General features: G+C 33.8%; 1 protein-coding gene and 1 long non-coding RNA gene across 2 annotated transcripts; both read right to left on the bottom strand.

Annotated features, from left to right (window-relative positions):
* Positions 1 to 9,006: 9,006 nt before the first annotated feature.
* On the bottom strand, positions 9,007 to 18,790 carry LOC127714258 (uncharacterized). Its single transcript, XR_007987664.1, has 2 exons — positions 18,691 to 18,790; positions 9,007 to 10,155 (listed from the first exon to the last, which is right to left on the bottom strand). It is a non-coding gene; the product is annotated as an uncharacterized LOC127714258 (long non-coding RNA).
* On the bottom strand, positions 16,024 to 18,556 carry LOC127714257 (uncharacterized). The gene is made up of 2 exons (XM_052220320.1): positions 17,776 to 18,556; positions 16,024 to 17,205 (listed from the first exon to the last, which is right to left on the bottom strand). Exons 1-2 carry the CDS (start codon positions 17,984 to 17,986, stop codon positions 16,691 to 16,693), a joined length of 726 nt encoding a protein of 241 aa, XP_052076280.1. The 5' UTR covers positions 17,987 to 18,556; the 3' UTR covers positions 16,024 to 16,690.
* Positions 18,791 to 20,214: the final 1,424 nt, after the last annotated feature.

Below are 20,214 nucleotides of genomic sequence, written 5' to 3'. Positions count from 1 at the left end.
TGAAATATGAACATGGATTTATGGAAAAATTCATGTAAATGTAGAATGTGTTTCCAATACATTACTAAACGTATTGATTAATATTCGATAATTAGATAATTTGCAAAATTAATATAAAAAATAAGTGTAATTTATATAAATAATCTATCAATAAAACTAGTATACCAATATACATATGACAATTCAAATACAAAATGGTTAAAAAAGAATAGAATGACGACATTTTTTTAGTACAAGTGAGTTGAATTCATTTTATCACTGTATCGGTTATTATAAGGTTTAAGGATAAAATAGTGCATTCTTTCTATAAATACATCGAATGTTTATTGTTGATAAATCATTTTGATAATCCGTCAACCTACAAAGATTTAGTTATGAGCAGGAAAAGGAGTCCCAATTTCACAAAATCAGAGCTTTAAACTCTTTTGGATGCCGTGGAAAGTCCATACTTCTCAGTAAACTTTCAAATAGGATCACACATATTACCAAAAGAAGATTTGGGAGAATAAATGCTGTAAAATTAATGCAACAAACCACACTGACCATAAACGTACGGTAGAGGAGATAAGGAAGAAGTGGACGACCTACATGAGAAGAGTAAAGAAAGCACGGAAGACGGGCGGCGCACCTCCACCAGAGGAATTGATTTCACTTAAAGATAAAGTCGATCATTGGAGAAACCCAAATAGAAAGCATGGAAGAAGGAACTGACACATGATCAGTATCTGCTGATGGAAGTAAAACCGATGTCTTGGACTTCACTTTTCCCTACCTGTCTGAATTTTAGAAGGAGTTCAAATTCGTCTATGGAAAACGGTAAGTTTCTTTATAAAAAAATAATAAGATGTGGTATGAGGACAGTGTATGTAAGTTGAAACCCCCTTCTTGTTTTAGGCCACTAATGCTTTTGTTTGGGGACATATTATTGAAACACCCCTTTTTATATGACTTGCATGTGTTGGAACACCCTTTTAAAATGTCTCGATCCACCCCTGGAGCATCAATGAGACAAATCTCAATCCAATACCCAACGTCGTTAATGTAAGCAATTATAGGTTACGGTACGGCCTTTAACGCGAAGCTTAGGTTCATACTGAACAGCAATATATAGAGGGCCACACAATGACGTGTGACTTGGGACGGTTACATATAAAATACAGCGGGTTAAACGTATACACTAGTACCACCCCTAATTTTTACTCAATTAATATGCAATACAAATTCCAGTGCCTAAATGTGTATTATACCCCCTGGCAAACAAAGATTGAGCATATAGGAACCACTATGTCCGTCCGTCTGTCTGTCCTTCCGAGGTTGTAAGTGCAACTAATCCTTAAAGGTCCCGCAAAGGCTTATTGGATTTTTATTATAATTTACACAGTTGTAGTACGTTACCTGAAATACGCATTAAAGAAAAAGTACCAAGGAAAAAAAAAACTTGGTTTGTGTTTAAAATGTCAGAGCTAGTGCATCATGCGCGCTTTTTCACATGTGGAACTATAAATAAGCTTTAACAACGTCTTGTTAAACTCTAAATGTATAACAAAGTGAAAGGACTAACATTAGGAGGGTTTATAACTATTTTGATGCATTTAGCTTGTGTATCTTTAAGACTCGCATTGCTCTTTATCTGTTATTTTCAATCTTTTACAATGTAAAAACGATGAATATAAATCAGTTCATTTTATGTCAAAACCAAGCTGTTCATTCTGGACAGAGAGCTCCAAGGATTATTGTGTGACAGAAATTGCACCAATCGTCCAATCGACAATGAAATCTAACAAGACGCTTGAGAACAAAACAAAATGCAGAGTTTGATTGTCATCGAAGAGAGACGACTGCAAATAGAAGAAGAAAGGCTGTTTGCGTCGAAAAACAGAGATTGACCATGGAGTCGGATTTCGATTAACTTGGGCCTTAATGTGCCATGCCAATAGGGCCTTGGTAATATATCTGACCAAATTATTCTTATGTCAGGTGCAAAAACTTTGATTCTTAAAAAAAGAACATTTGATGTTCTCGATTAGTTCTTTAGACTTTAATTCTACTAAATCATTTACACCTAGATGTACAAATATGTAATTTGGGGTTGGCCTTTTTTTTTTTATCTCATGTTCAAAGGTCGAATCTAGATCTTTCCATTTCATTCCCGATTTAGTTATCCATTGAACCTCTACTCCTATTCTTTTCAAATTAAGGTTTTTCCCACCAGGACGGCTAGCAGCTGTTATACCAGCCCAATGGGAAATAGAAGAACCCAGTATCCACACCGTAGTCTGCAGCTCATCACATACAAACTGAAACCGTCTTAAAGTTGTTCTTTATGTGTAAAGGAAATTTCAAAATTGTTTTTACAGAAAAATAAACGAACAATAATTTATCAACAAGGAATTCTGATGTAGCGCTCAAATGCACATGACGACCACCTGCCCCACTTTTTTATAGTTTCATCTTTTATTCCGCGATTGCTCGCCTCTGTAGCGGCTCCAATTCTAAAAGAATGAGATTTCAAAATGTTCGGGTTAGGAATGTTACAAAAATGTTCTTAGCATAAGTGACAGTTGATATTGGGTACGCGATGACCCGTCAAAATGAATTAATAAATGATTACATCCTGACACCGCATAGATAAGACTGGACAAATAGCTGCGTTATTTGTGTATTTATTTATGACGATGCACGTTGAATGACCTCTCTGATCTGTTTTACTTTTCTTAATGTTAGTTTTGAGTTGATGATCTGACAAGGCCACATCCGACAGTTGCAATGCTACGGTACTAGAATTGGATTTATATTTTGTTGTAAACTCACTTACACGTAACATAGCTAAAAATGCTAGAATAAATGAAGATTTAAATAATAACGATTCATAAGAAGATGTACAAATACTAGGAAGGGCATCTGTGATCGGTCGTAGTAATGATAATGTTATCGGGGCCCTGTTGTCTTTCTGTGAGTTTCTTCTATGTAAACCTTTGTTAGAAATAATAAATTCTTAGTAGTATCCTCTAAATTGTGTGCGAAAAGGATATACCACTTATATATGATCGAACGGTAGCTGTAGATAGATGCTTCAAAGATAAATAAGTGATAAATTGTACTAACTGTTCAATAGGAACTGGCCATACTTTTTCCAATGTATATTGAAATTGAAATGAAGCAAGAACAGATCTAGCTCTTGAATACCTTTTCCATGTATTTTCGGATAAAGAGTCGGAAAATAGTTGAGCAGATTCCTCTGTTATAGATTCCATACTTGGTTCGGAATTGGAGTTGGTGTCAGAGATTTTTTATTCTTAAGTTCAGACCCCCATAAGATGATAGATACCATCACAGGAAATATTTCTAGAAATGTAATGTTTGATAATAAACCGCGCTTTAGCCATGTTTTTGGCCATAAGCCATGAGCCCATCTACCCTTGAAATATATACCAAAACCTTAGGAAGAACCCCCGGCACTGTCTGTGTAAAATTCTAGTGCTTCATTAGAAGTCCAAAGCCTATCTTGCATAAAAGTAAGGCCATTGAAATTCTCTAAAAAGGATTTCCACATCATAAGATCATCTTTAATGTTCGAATTAATTCTTATTCTATAATGTGATTTATTCAAACCAATCGTTGCGTCAATCAATCTTCTGCAAAAAGCTCTACCTGGCGCAACAACCCGACATGCAAAGTTTAACGACCCAAAAGGGATTGCATTTCCCTTAGCATGACCTTTTTGTTTTTTAAAACAAATGAAATTTTCTGAAGTAATTCATCAAGCTTATCAGGAAGTAAACGGAGAGTCATGTCGGAAGTGTCAATTTCTACACCTAAGAATGTACGCCGTGCCGTGGGAAAAATCGTTTTCTCATCCGCTAATGGAACTCCCAAGTCATTGCAGATAACCTTGAAAGTATGAAGCAGGTCAGCACATTGACTGGTTCCGCCCCTTCTCAAAATAAAAAGTCGTCAAGGTAATGTACCGCCCTCGGATTGTCTTACAGATATAGCCCAATGAAGAAAGGAGGCGTACTCGTTGAATAAAGCACAGCTAATTGAAGCGCCAAAAGGGAGAGATTTATCGAAATAAAGATCTTGATTATTTTAAAACCAAGAAGATCAAAATCAATCGGTGAGATAGGTAATAATCTGAAAGCTGATCGAACGTTGGACTTACTAATGTTTTATTTCCGTACAGTTTAATAATGTCAACAGCATCATCAATATTCGAAAAAACAACTGAACATTGCTTTGGATCAATGAAATCATTTACGGATGTAATTTCAGGATAAGATAAATGATGAATTACCCTGAATTGACCCTCCTCCTTCCCCTTTGGAACTAAACCCAATGGGGGAATTCGTAAAATTGGCATTGACCCTTAATTTAAAAGGACCAGCAACACGCCCTGCATCTATTTCTTTTTGAATTTTTTGAAAAAAGTATAGCTGGCCTCTCTCTAGCGCTTTTTAAGTTTTTGGCATCTGTAGGTAAACGAGGGCATGAGTAATATTAATGCAAAGGAAAACCAAATTTAAAACCTGACAATAAAGACAATGCACTTGATAAAAGTGGATAATCATGTAAGTATATTTCTAAATGCTCTACATTAACTGGGGGAAACCCAAGTGAAAATGTGTCGCTAAGTTTTGACATTTCAGTGCCGCTTGCAAAAGTAGGCTGGGTGTTGACCTCCCCATGCTGAGCATGCGTGTTTGAATCTGCAAGGGTTAAAGTTGCAACGCTTCCCTTTTGTGTTGTACGCATTACATGTTGTTGCTTGCTGAAAATTATGCTGACCTGATGGCTGACGAAAGGAATGAAGGGGCTCAGTTTGGGTTATTGTACCCTCTTTATTATCATTACTTTGGCCTTGATCTCGCATAGCTGTTGTAATGTAAAACGACCATACGTCTTGGTTTATGACAGCCCAAGATGATTGGGGTCTTTGTACTTTGCGGAGTCTGAATTGTTCACCATAAGTTCCCCAACCATTGGATTTGTTTGCTGCAAAACAAATATCTCTCATATACTTTAGAAGCTTCGATCCTGAGCCAAGGAACTCTGTCGTGTTTCTCAGGCAAACACTCATTTACCGTATAGCGGGTTATTTTCGCGGGTGTAAAATTTCGCGATTTAGGGGCAACAAAGTATACGAAAAATTTTGGCGGTTTTTATTTTGGTGGATTCTCAAATCCAAATTAAATATTTTGTTGGACACTGAAATTGTTGCAGTTAAAAAGCTGTAAAACTTGACAAACAAGTGTCTCTTGTTATGGTTAATTGATTTTTTTTTACCGGAATGACCTCTTATTTATTGATAGATTCTGATACAGTTAATCATTAGAATACCGCTTACTTAGATATTTGTTACAGGTATTCAAACGTCTTGTTAATTTTACGATTGATTATTTAAGAAAGTAACCGGACCTTTGATGTACTTAAAATAACCCGCTATACGGTTTAACATAAAAGCGCTTGTCCAAATGTGGATATTGGATATTGCGCGACATGGCAAAGATTCAACCCGCATATGCCCCCCTTTTACAACTATGTCACCATTTTGATCAGGAAAATTTGCTAGTTCTCTTGGAGACTTAATCAACAAACTCAGGTCAATAAATTCCCCTTTCCAAATTTTCTCTTTTAGCTTCAAAAGTATGTAACATCCAACAGGATCGAAAATACTTTCCTCGAGGCTGGGAAGGTTCTGAGAAAAATGAACTTGTTCATTAAATTTGTTAGATGAAGGTTCTGTCCCAGTTAACGTTTGAGAACCCCCTTGAATACTGTTAAAATCAATGACTGACTCACCAGATCTCTCATTATGTTCTAAGGTGGGTTCCTGGGAATCAGCCATCCTTCTTTTCTTGACGCCTTGTCCTCTTGCCGGACTTTTCTTTTCTCTTGCAGGACTTTTCTTTCCTCCTGGCATAATAGTTTGTAGTGGTCAACGTAGGATCGTGTGTAGTGGTCAACGTAGGATCAGGGAACAAAAAGGGGTGATCTCCAGTAATTATAATGTCACAAGAAAGGGGTGATCTCCAGTAATTATAATGCCACAGTAAAGGGGTGATCTCCAGTAATTATAATGTCACAATAATAACTGTAATACACTAAGCTGAATAATTCCGCAGTATGATGTTAAAATACAAAGTTTTGTTGCGATAGTCACTGGTACAATATTTTTTGATAATCAAAATGTTTGTATATAGTTAAACAGATGCTGCAATCAAGTTTTTAGTATTACGAGTGAGAAAGTTCGATGTGCTTTACACATTTAAGAATTAAAAGCACGTGATAATAATCATTCTAAAATAACAGAGGCGTTCCTTATGTGTGTCAGCATCAGTACACACATTTGATTTATAATACTAACAGATTATAAACAAAAACAACGTACATGTACGCCAGGGGCCTCATTAAATTCAATTATCTAATATACAATAATTGCTATTACTACTTTTTTGTTTATCTTAATTCATTTGAATTATTATTGAGTTTAGTGTTGTTGTTTTTTAAATGGCCGGCATACTATTGTTTGTATATGTGTCCCTGGTCTGGGCGATTGCCGTCAATGTCTGCCGACAATGGGATTCTATTTATTATACACATATTATGTAAAACAGCTACATCAAAAAAATTGTCACAGCATTTTCATGGTTTGTAAAGCAATGTGCCAGCACTTGCATCTATGCAACGGAAACGTGATTTTAAAACTCCAAAACTTCTTTCGACAACGCTCCTTGTCTTCATTTGGGAAGCATTATATCTTTGTTGATTTCTCAATGTTGGTTTTAGCACAGGAGTGAGAAGCCATGGTCTATGTGGATACCCACTATCTCCTAATAGCCATCCAGGACCAATCTGTCCTCAAACATTTCGCTTAAGCTAGAATTAGCCTAAACGAAGGCGTTATGAGTTGCACCTGGCCATTTAGCTACAATGTTCAGAAATTTCAAGTTTTTTTCTGTTCACATGTAAATGTTCATCTTCTAATGGAGATTTTATCCTAAAGGTCGTGCCGTCTATTGCTCCGACGATATTTGGGAAGTCATCAATGCTATAAAAGCCTTCCATCATGTTATGCAGCTTTGCTCGATCATTTCACATCTTCGTATAATGGTTGCATACTCTTTTCAAACACACGGTCACCTCACGGGTAATTCTTGAAACACTCGAGATGGAATGTTATGTACGTCGGCACTGACGAGCTGAAAACTCCCAGTTCCGAAAAATCTCAAAGCAACAATAACTTTTAAAGACAGAAGGAAAGCGTGAGATCTCCTCGTTGGTTTTTGGAGATCAAATTCAAACATTCTGCAAATATCAATAATCATAGGATGTGACAGTCTGTATTTTCTTACTATTTCTGCATCATCTAAGTAATCCAAAGGATTGTCAGGGTCTCTGAAAATTCTATTTCTGAGTATATTTTGTTGTCGTCGTCTGAGGTGCATTAAAACTACTGCAACCACATGTTAGCACATCATACTGATGTCTTAACTTATGACTATCCTAAGACCACCAATATACACCTCTCGTTTAGTCCTAACTTTATTACAAACTTGAAGAGATGTCTTAAGTAAGGACCACTTTGTGAGACCCACTTAGGACTAAGACATATATTAAGACCATCCTAAAACATGTATTAAATCTAAGACAGCTTTGTGAAATCATTGTATATATTCTAATTAATTTGATTTCTTCAGAAAGAGTCAAATGTTCAACTGTATTTTCAAAGGTAGACTAACACCGCATATAGATTGTGATTTTTATATATCTACAAACTTTACATCTAAAACCTCAATACTTTATGACACAATCGTAACAACGCATCAAATAAATTTCTGCTTTATTTCCGGGTACTGACAATAATACTATCATAACAGTTGTAGTAATTGAAAAGTATATTAGGTATCATATTTTATTAATGTCTAATAACTATCGTGCTTATTCCCTCTATACGGACTCCATCAGCAAGGGAATGCTTCTTACACAAAAACTTCTCCAACAGAGACTGAACTTGAAACTACAAGTTTTTAATCCCTTTACATAGATCTCTCATTGTATATAGCATGCGAAGAGTTGATATTCGACTTTCAAATTTTCAAAATGGTCGCCATTACATGGAAACAGCAAAAACGTGAAAAATTGACAAATGCTTCAAACCTTCTGCAAATTTACAGAAATATGCGTCGTCATGCACTCCTGTCCACTGACTGTTTTAAAATTTCATTATGGTTGCAGTTAAGTGGCAATTTTTGGACGAGGGTGCCATCCGCTATTGGTCGCAATAGCAAATCTGGTTTATAATTGCTTTTGACAATAGGGGACGCATAAACAAAACATAGAAAAGCAGAACGATCCCTATTAAGAGCCAATCTGCCAGAAAACCATGCAAAACCGTCCGAATGTCACTTTTTCCAAATGAGTTCATATTTGGCATATTGGTGCACCTTAGTAATGTAAATAACCACACAAATTTTTTTGGGAAAATATTGAACCGATCTGGATATTTTTTGAGCGCCATGTTTAAACAGATGAAATTGCTCGAAAACAGCAAAAATAAGCCTTTTTTGGCATATTTCGCTGGTTTAAATAAAAAAATATGGTAACATTTATAATTTTTTGATAGTTGTTCCTAGTAATACATCACTTTAAGTGTAAGAATGCATAGAATTAACAATGCTGTCTATTAATTGTATGTATAATCTAACTGTTTCAATATGTCTTATTTAGCTACATGTCCAAAATGGCTGATTTTGGTCATCTTTCAGAGCCAAAATACTCCAAGACCCGTTTATTATTGTAAAACAACATATCTACTTGCAAAGTATAACTATATACTACCCAATCAAAAAAAATATCAAGCTCTGCAAATAATGTTGGTGTCTGGTATATGCCACAACAAAATGGGGTAAACTGCATATTCAAATTTTCTCAATTTTGCCGTCTAATTTGTAACTACTGACATATGATAGGATCTGGACTTATAAATAAGTATAACAACAAATGGAAAAGAATAATTAATGTTTCATTTAATACATTAAGAAAATAATCATACATAAATACAAATTATTCATTATAAATCTAGAGGCTCCCAGGAGCCGAAATAGATCGTATTGACAAATTATGCACCTAAAACGATAAAAAACACATATTTCAAACGCAATCAATTTAAATTAGAAGTTAAACAATTCAGAATAAGTTCAGACTGTAAAAAAAAAGTTTCTTCTGACCACTTTTGCAATTTATTCTTATAATATATTGATATAGTTGTCGGATAGTAGCAGAAAACTGTGAAAATTTGTAAATTTACACATTTCAGGGACAATAGCTCATAGATGTTATGTCAAATTTTTCAGAAAAATTTTGGGTATTTAGATCTTGTCATGTTGATAGTTTTTATCAATATATATATATATATATATATTGAAAAGTTTTTAAATTTTGTATACATATATATATGTATGACACTTCTTCTAAAGTTATTAAGATGATGGTTTAAAAGTGAAAACTGTAAACAGATGATTTTAACAGACACTTAGTGATGGAATTTTTTTTATGACCCTTTGAGCCTAGTATGCTAACAAGGCAAGATTTGCCAGGTACCTATATCTATGTTGCTGCAATGTGGTCAATACAAACATGAAAATCATAAATGCTTCTAAAAAAAAATCCCATAACTAGACGAAAAACAAATTACTTAGTTATGTTAGTCTATATATACCAGTGCAAAATTTATAAAGAATTTTGAATGAAATTGGATAGCTGTTAAGATAACTGTACCTATAATGCTCTACATCACATCCTCGGAGATAACAGAATTAAAATAAGTCATATGAATCTTCAAATTTCAATAAAGTTGAATGTGTTTTTTATACTTGAACGGCTATAGGTTTTACTATAAAACAAGTGTACATTAACTTTCTTGTAAAAGAAAAACCATAACATTAAAATCTCCATAAATGATGAACTGTTATTTTTTGAGACATCATCCCATGGAAGATTTAATTGATGTTTTAAAGTTGGAAAGTTTCTGTTGCTTGTTTGGTTGGTTGAAATTGTTTCTGTTAGAAGCATTATCAGTCTCCCAATCTGATGTTGACTGCTGTGAAAGTTCAGTTGTTGTTGACACTGACAGAAAGGTTAGCTGCGAGTCTAGATCTGAAAACCACAAAACATACATACATAAATCAGGCTGTTAGTTTTCATATTTTTTCATTTTCTTATTTTGGGGCCTTTTATGGCTGAATATATATGCAGTATAGGTCTTGCTCATTGTTGAAGGCCATATGGCGTATGAAGACCTATAGCTTTACTTCTATGTCATTTGTTCTCATTGGCAATCATACCACATTTTTTTTTAATTTCATATATACCACTGACAGGAAATAAAATTGACAACTTTTACTGTAAGTGGACAGTTACAAAATTCTCTCAACTAAAGCCAAATCATTTTTGCAGAATAGTTATTATCCACTCCTTTTAAGCATGTCCAAATAGCCCTTAACATCTTAACAACAATAAAAATTGCCTCCATTTGGTTTGGCATGTCAAATTACCTCTCAATATAATTTTACATTGAAAACAGACAATGGTGATAATTTGACCGCTTTCAGTGACAATCTTTGAAATGGTGGCCATCTTTATATCTGTTCTCTGTGTCAAAGTACAGCTAAATATCCATATTCTTTAAAATCAAACTCAACAAAATTGAAAATTTTACCCTTTATTTGCTGTGTCCATCTTTAAAAAAAAATTTCATTGTTTTGTTGGCATGTCAAAAGTGCTATAATTCCTTAATGTCAATTTTCATATAAGGCCATCTTGAAAATGTTTGCCATTTTGGAAGAAAAAACAACCTTATTTTGTTTAGCAAGTCAAACTACCATGACTATCCCTAATTAACAATTTTCATTAAATTAACCAGTGTTGAAATTTGTGCCATCCTTGGTGGCCATCTTGAAAATGTTTGACATCAGATAATCATCCACATATTGTGCTTTTCTTTTCACTAAAGTTTCATTTAAAAAGATAACACCAGTTATCTCAGAAAATGACAAATTTTGTGGAAGATGAAGAAAAAATGCAAGTTTGGACAGAACATTCAAGCTATAACAGCTCTAAATTTGTAATGGGATTAAATATTTGACAAAGAATAGGTTTCTAACACAGAATAAATATGGTATAAAGATAAAGTTTAATAGATTCAGCATATCAGAGAACCCCAAGATCAAATTAAGATTTAAAATTTAGTTTAATTTTGGACCCTTTGGACCTCAATGTAAACCAATTTCATAATAGGGCCCAAAAACTAAATACAGGTTAGATTCAGGCTGAATCAGCATCTTTAAAATTATTGTTGAAATCAAACACAGTTAAATTAGGGACCCCATTTGAACCAACTTGAAAACTGGGACCAAAATCATAAATCTAAGTACATATTTATATTCAGGATATTTGATTATTTCTATTTATCATTCAAAGAACCCTAATTCATTGTAATTAGAGTTCAAGTTTTGTTAAAATTAAACTAAGTTAAAATTTGGACCCTTTGGACTTTAAAATATGGATAAATTTGAAAACCGGACCAAAATTAAAAATCTAAATATAAAACATTTGCATTTTGTATATCAAAAGAACCTCAAGAATTCAAGTTGTGTAGAAATAAGAAAAAAAATTTTGGACCATTTTGAAATCAATGTGAACCAATTTAAAATGGGGTCCAATTGCAACATCTTAAATTATTTAAATACATTGTTAGATTTAGCATATTAAGAACCCAAATAATGTATTTATTTTAATTTGTTCTTGTCCTTAACATGCATGAACTATTTGCCATTGGACATTAGCATTACCAACAACCAATCAATTAATCGAACAGGTGAAATATCTTCAAAAGTACCAATAAAAATCTCCCCCTTTTATATTTGAAAAAGTAAAATCACAAAAATACTGAACTCCGAGGAAAATTCAAAAACGAAAGTCCCCAATCAAATGGCAAAATTAAAAGTTCAAACACATCAAACGAATGGATAACAACTGTCATATTCCTGACTTGGTACAGGCATTTTCTTATGGTTTTATAGCTAGATAATAAACCTCTCACTTGTATGACAGTCCCATCAAATTCCATTATATTGACAACGATGCGTGAACAAAACAAACAGACACAATAGGTAAAATTGTCAAAAATAGGGGTACAGCAGTCAACATTGTGTTATCATCTTAATCACTATAAAAACAAACAAATGTAACGAAGAAGCACAAAAAGGCATACATCAAATTTAACATCCTCATTTTGCTTATATTATACGATTTTATATATCTATGTAAAATCCACCCATAAAGGATGGAAGGTTTTCAGTACTGGTGTAAAATCGTGCGTTTGAAATTCGCACAGGTAGACATAAAATAATTTTGTCGTTCAAAGTATGACGGGATACATAAATACAGAGTCACGTAAAATGGATATCACAAAAAACAGACTTAACAGTAAAAGTAATACGTATTAATAAATAAAATAATTGAAATGGAATGTATGAACAGTTCATTAGTCATTGTTAGTTATTGAATGGAAACTATAGGAGCCGCCCAATATAGTACTACAAATTAAAATTAGCAAAGTGATTTTTCAATGGGAAAACCAAGTTAACAAAGACCTGTTTAATCAAAGCGCGAAAGCGCTGTAAAGGCAGTTAATTACAGGTTGTGTGTATTTTTAGTCCAGTTATATCATTATCTTGCATAGTACAGTGTACTTATCAGAGGTGGCTTTCAGTATTTAAGATTTAGAGTTCTCTAATGATATTGATAAGTTATATGAATGTCATATTCTGAGCACTATATGAAGGTGATTGTTCTCACTTGTTTATGAACTAGTGCATTATGTCCAGTTTGTACCTTTTTTTATCTATGTTTATAGTCAAATTAGTTATCAAAGGTACCAGGATTATAATTTAATACGCCAGACGCGCGTTTCGTCTACATAAGACTCATCAGTGACGCTCAGATCAAAATAGTTATAAAGCCAAACAAGTACAAAGTTGAAGAGCATTGAGGACCCAAAATTCCAAAAAGTTGTGCCAAATACGGCTAAGGTAATCTATTCCTTGGATAAGAAAATCCTTAGTTTTTCGAAAAATTCAAAGTTTTGTAACAGGAAGTTTATAAAAATGACCATATAATTGATATTCAAATACTGTTTAAAATAGTTAGGCATTTTCTTTTTAGTAATAAGTAAATGTTATCAACTGTATTTTATTCAACTCTGCAAATGTGGTTTGTTACTGTTAAGTATGGATGATAGTTGTTTCATTGGCAATCATAACACATCTCCTTATTTATATAATGATCTATATTCAACGACCTCAGGTACAAAAAAAATGTATGTAACTTAACTATGATGGGAAACCTTTGACTTCTTTCTTTTATATAAACTTTTGATTTGGTACCATAGAACTATGTAGAATAAATGTACATTGCAACATGTCAACTCTTTCAATGACAATACTTTTTTAAGAAACTATAACTCCAAGCAAAATTATATTTCCAAGTTTAAAGTAATTTATGAATGAAAAAAGGAGTTTTTAATTAAGAAATAAACTGATTCGCCGAGCGCAGCTGGATACACCCGCAGAGGTCCAACCCTGAACAGTTGGGGCAAAAATGGACACAATATTCAAGCTTGATACAGGTCTGAATTTGGATTGTAATTAAATATTTGACATATTATAGTTTCTGAATAAATGTAGTCAAAGAACTTGAAATCGGTTATATGAATTGAATTTATATTCAATTAAAGATTTCTTGCTGTTGTGCAATACACTGTGCTGTTGCGCAATACTTAATAAATCTGTTGCCAGACTATAAACAAATAAAGTTCAATTTCTTCTCGATGTCATATTTGAAATTTATGAAAATCTATAGGGAGATTACATCAATAGCTATAAATAATTCACCAAAGTTTCATGCGAACTGCTTAAAGCATTTTTGAGTTGTTGTCCAACAAGAGTGCACACGCTGAAATGTCTCGCCTTCTTTACTAATCACTGATATTATGTTGATAGTCCTGAATATAAAACTTTATTACAACTGTCACATAAACTTAACATTAACCAAGAAAACTAAACATTGACCAATGAACCATGAAAATGAGGTCAAGGTCAGATGAACCATGCCAGGCAGGCATGTACAGCTAACAATTCTTCCATACACCAAATATAGTAGACCTATTGCATACAGTATTAGAAAAAAAGACCAAAACTCAAAATCTTAACTTTGACCACTGAACCATGAAAATGAGGTCAAGGTCAAATGAGACCTGCCAGCTAGACATGTACACCTTACAATCATTCCATACACCAAATATAGTAGACCTATTGCATATAGTATTAGAAAAAAAGACCAAAACTCAAAATCTTAACTTTGACCACTGAACCATGAAAATGAGGTCAAGGTCAAATGAGACCTGCCAGCTAGACATGTACACCTTACAATCATTCCATACACCAAATATAGTAGACCTATTGCATACATTATAAGAAAAACAGACCAAAACACAAAAACTTAACTATAACCACTGAACCATGAAAATGAGGTCAAGGTCAGATGACACCTGCCAGTTGGACATGTACGCCTTACAGTCCTTCCATACACCGAATATACTTGACCTATTGCTTATAGTATCTGAGATATGGACTTGACTACCAAAACTTAACCTTGTTCACTGATCCATGAAATGAGGTCGAGGTCAAGTGAAAACTGTCTGACGGGCATGAGGACCTTGCAAGGTACGCACATACCAAATATAGTTATCCTACTACTTATAATAAGAGAGAATTTAACATTACAAAAAATGTTAACTTTTTTTTCAAGTAGTCACTGAACCATGAAAATGAGGTCAAGGACATTGGACATGTGGCTGACGGAAACTTCGTAACATGAAGCATCCATATACTAAGTATGAAGCATCCAGGTCTTCCACCTTCTAAAATATAAAGCTTTTAAGAAGTTAGCTAACGCCGTCGCCACATCCCTATCCCTGTGTCGAGCTTTCTGCGACAAAAGTCGCAGGCTCGACAAAAACTGGAAAATCACCCCTTTTTTAATGAATAAAACCCCATAACTCAGAAATGTAAAATCTAAAATTTATAAAATTCTAAAGGGAGCTTACTGATTGATAATTTAGTCTTAGATGCAAGATTTTTTTATCAGTTGTTAGTGGCTTTGAACTAGCTGTCAGTAACTTTGAGTACTCTCAGATCTGTACTTAGTGTCTTTTTGTTGTTTGGATGTACAACTACCCGACCACGTCCACTTGTATTTGTATTTATCCATCTGATGAGTTAAGCCTCTTTCAACTGATTTTTATAGTTCGTTCTTATATTGTACTGTTACACCACTGTCCCAGGTTAGGGGGAGGGTTGGGATCCCGCTAACATGTTTAACCCCGACACATTCTGTATGTACATGTATGTGCCTGTCCCAAGTCAGGAGCCTGTAATTCAGTGGTTGTTGTTTGTTTATGTGTTGCATATTTGTTATATTCGTTCATTTTTTGTACATAAATTAGGCCGTTAGTTTTCTTGTTTAAATTGTTTTACATTGTCATTTCGGGGCCTTTTATAGAGCTCTGACTGTGCGGTATGGGCTTTGTTCATTGTTGAAGGCCGTACTGTGACCTATAGCTGTTAATTTCTGTGTCATTTGGTCTCTTGTGGAGAGTTGTCTCATTGGCAATCATACCACATCTTCTTTTTTATATTTACATCAACAGATATAAACAATTCACCAAAGTCAAGGTGAGACAACAAAACTTAGTGGTAAGATCTCTGAAATGTTTTACACGGTACAAGTTTTTCTCATTGTTGGAGATTGTACGGCGACAGTAACACCTGTAACTGCTTAAACCCATTTCTTATGCACTTTAGTTCGATCAACTCACTGAATATCATACCACATCTCCTTATTTTATATGCATTACAATTTACATGTGCATGTAATTATAAATATATATATATCAGAACAAAATTCATTGCGTCACTTTTATTTATGCATCCTTTGGCACAATACAAGTTCTAAAATTACACAACATAGTACAACTAAATGTTATTTCAGATGAAAGTTTTGTTTCAGTTCCATTCATAGGATTTATTAGAATTTTGTATGTTTTGCCAAGTCCAATAATTCGCTCTATGTGCACATGTTAATTGGAGACTTTTCTATCCCGTATAAGAGTTTTGGAACTAATTCGGTTTCTTTTTTTGAAAAAAGTTAGCAAACAAATCTTGCACATTTAAACCTTTGTCTGCCATCACACTGTCACCTGGATCACATAATTGAACTATTCTACATCTTTCAACTATTTCATAGTCACTGGTAGAACCAACATATGCATTAGAGACATAGTTGACTAAACCACCAGGTGTCGAACATACAAGTATTTTCAGTGTTTCTGTTTTTATATGATGAAAAGGTTGCCTGAGCTCTAGGAGCTTTAGGTTTTATCACTGGATATTCTGTGCTGTCAATAATAATCCAAGTCGTAGGAAACTTTAATGTGAAGTTGGATGGTGAAAAATACCTGACTAAACCACTAGATGGCCAAGTGTTAGCCTCACACCACTGTTTAGACATAAAAACAATCCATGTATACACAATATTCTTAACACTAGATTCAATCTAGAATCTAGAAAGTTCAAAGTTGGTTGTATAATGCCTCAATTTCATCAAAGTCACAAAAAAACTGATTTTCAACTGACACCCTATCAATTTGAAAATATATGTATCTCAAACAATGTGCTGCTGGACCAAGTGTGGTCAAAACAAATAAAAATTTAGTATACAACTCAAAACCGGTATAAAAATGCATGGCTGTGTCACGTGTCTTCATTTCAAAATTCTCTGCTGAAAACATAGGCATTGATGGTGTTTGCATAATTCCATCTGTGAAGCTCAACATTAGCTCGGCAGTTGGTGGTGGACAGTCATAAATCCTTTCTGCAGTATGAATGACTTCTTCAGGAAAACCAACTTTACAATCAAAACTTTCCTCTAGATTTCTACTACAATATTCATCAAGTTTAGTTCTTTTGTTTTCACAGGAAACTGCCCTGATTTTTCTTTTTGCGGACGATTCAGTCTCTTGCTTGGTCCAGGAAAATAGGCTGGGAATGGCAGTAGACTTAAGTCTCTGAATGGTGGGTTTGCGCCCTGAAAAAGGTTATAAAACATTAGTTTTTTGATAATTAAATGAACTTCCATTAGCAATGTATACTTTGTATTACCTGGCGAAATATTAACTAGATTTATTCATTACAATCTGGATAAAACTATGTTTGCCTGATTCAATGTATGTTATGTAAATCCAAAGGACAAACAATGAGAGACTTATGCAATAAACGTACATTGTTTGTACCTAAATAACTATAATATAGATGAGAGCATGTCATTGTTTTGTTCCTGTTAACATTGTCATTGATATTATTCAAGAAAGTCTATGAGGCATAGCTTATGCATTCCTGTCATTACTACATTAGCATAATTACTGCTAAAATAATTCTCAGTATGATATACCTCTTGTAAGAAATCATTATAATTGTAGCAATCACCAAAAAATCTCAAACAGATCACATTGAATCGTAATCCAAAAAATTATGACGTCTTGAATTAACCACCCCCTTTTATTCTAAAACGATAATTGCGGTTGTAAACAGACTTTGGTTTATTCGCATGGCGATTACATATATAACTATATATTTCAAAAAGAAAATAGAGTTTTACCATGAATAGTTTCCTGCACGTAGTCTTTTTCAGTAAAATGTGCCTTGCAAACAACAGCTGATTGAGATGGACTCCACGATGAAATCGTGTTCTCGTCCAATCTGCGTATGGGCCATGGCGTTGATCCAAATTTCCTTCTTTTTAAGTCATTTGGAAATGCATGTCCTCCTCTTAAATGACATCCAGGTACACAACAACAAGTACTTGGCATCGTTAATTAAAAATGTAACTGAAATAGTTGCACAGTGCAGAAACCGGAAGTTGAGGAACAGGATCGGCTACCACGGCGCCACCTATTCAGGAACGATAATTTGCTACTTTATATAACTGTGAAATAACAATAACGTTAGACGGGTTCACGTGCATAAACAGAAATGCGCTTTAAATTGTACAATATAATTCATGTTCAGTCGACCTTCAATTATTATATCAACGACTGAAATGATTTATAAACATATAGATTGCAGATAACACTCGAAATTAACCCGAGCTCTTTCCACACGGAATTCAAATAATTCTAGTTTGTCAATCGGTTGACTGCTTATAATGCAAAATACAAATATATCAAAAGTTTTTAAAACTAACAAAACACAATGATCGTTTCTCTATTTCCCAATGTAAATGAAATGAAACAAAAAACATTTTATATCACAATAAGAAGAGGAGAGAATTCAACATTTCCGGATCTACTTGGAGCCTAACGACCCCCCACGTAGATAAGTTGGATATCGCGGAAGGAAGGATTAACCCGGCAACTAGAAAGGCATTAAAGCACTGCCTTTAATAAAACTGATGTACAAATGTATAACATGTAATTGTATAATTATGTTATTATATAAGTGATTACATATACTTTGTATGATTACCATGTTATACAAACAGTTAAATTAATATAATAAGTTAATAATAACTTACCAATATCTTCTTCTATACATGTATTTAGTTTGACCTGGCTATTGTCACTTTTACAAAAATTCATCTTAATTGAGCATTGCTTGCATATATATATAGTCCTACAAATAAAAAGTGTTAAACTATAAAATAATTCTTCAATTTTGTTTTACATGAAATAAAATATATCAGACAGGAAATGTAGGGTAGTGTAGCATCACTGTGCATGTAGTTTAAATGTATGTTTTTTCTTTTAAAAAGGGCTCTATAAGTAATCTACATACATGTACATGTACATGTAGGGTCCTAAAATTGAACTTTACAAAAGTTTGCAATGCTTTTGATTTTTTTAGTCTCCATGACCTGTTAGTTCATTAAAAAAATATTATTCTCTGGATAAAGTTGTCTAGTGTTACATGTACAGTTTGTTGTATGTAAAACATGTATTTGTAGGAGGCTTTTCCACGAGATAAAACTTTTTTTAGTAGACAAAGAGCTGAACAACTTCCAGTAAGAACTGAAAATATAACTTTAATAGGGGAAGAGAATAAAAACCTGACCTGCTAAACGTTGAATATGTTGAAATAGATTTTGATTATTATCATGATTCTGGTCTATAAATTGATTTTTTAAAGCAGAAAATAAATATATATTGTACCCTGGTTAATAGCTTGAAAATTTAAATTCTGTCCTAAGCTGACAAGGACATAAATATTTTGACCATTCTAACCCTCCCCCTTGCTTTTTTAATCAAATGGTCCCAAGACACAACAATGTATATACGGATATATATTATTTGCTTGCACTTTGCCATAGGAAATAAATAAGATGTCTTAGAAACAGGTCAGGTGTAAAAGAATATTCACATGACCCTTCAACACCCACCCCCCTTTTTTTAATCTAGCTAATGTATCAATTGTTGGTCCCCTAATTTCAGATTGACTAAATGGAACAAATGAAAATTGATTGTAAGATTTGTACCTGTTCCTACTGGAATAACTCGTCCTGTATACAGCCTGTTTTGAAAGGGTGAAGATCCTTGGTCAGCTTTGGCTTTGCTGGAAGAGGGTTGGACGAGATGTTGACATCTGGCTTGACTATCATGTCAATGAATTCCATAAAAGTCCCTGTACTTCGAGCATATTCAAAGACAAGATGATGTAACAACCATGGGAAAATAAACCACTCCTTGTCTTATATAAAATAAGGAGTCCTGTTGGAAATTCTACACCATAGTTTTCAGTATTATTCAGACTTCCTAAATGTAGATGAATGGTAGTCTGTATCTGTATGTCTATGAATATGTTTGGTTACCAATGCTGGTTTCAATACCACGGTAGAGAGAGTGTCATTGATTTATTGATGGTGCGCCAGAGCAGTTTTGACACTCTCAATCTCAATTTTGGTGCGAGCAGAGACATATAATACAAGAGATTCGCAACTCGGCGAAATCCCGTAATAACACGCGGCCACTAGTTAAACCTCGCGAGATCTCCTTAGGTAATAAAGTCATTAATAAAAGTATTAAAAGTACTCGAAGTAAGGACG

Source organism: Mytilus californianus, unplaced genomic scaffold (assembly GCF_021869535.1).
Source record: "Mytilus californianus isolate M0D057914Y unplaced genomic scaffold, xbMytCali1.0.p SCAF_9, whole genome shotgun sequence".
Taxonomy (NCBI): domain Eukaryota; kingdom Metazoa; phylum Mollusca; class Bivalvia; order Mytilida; family Mytilidae; genus Mytilus; species Mytilus californianus.
This window is presented reverse-complemented; position numbering and strand designations above follow the sequence as displayed.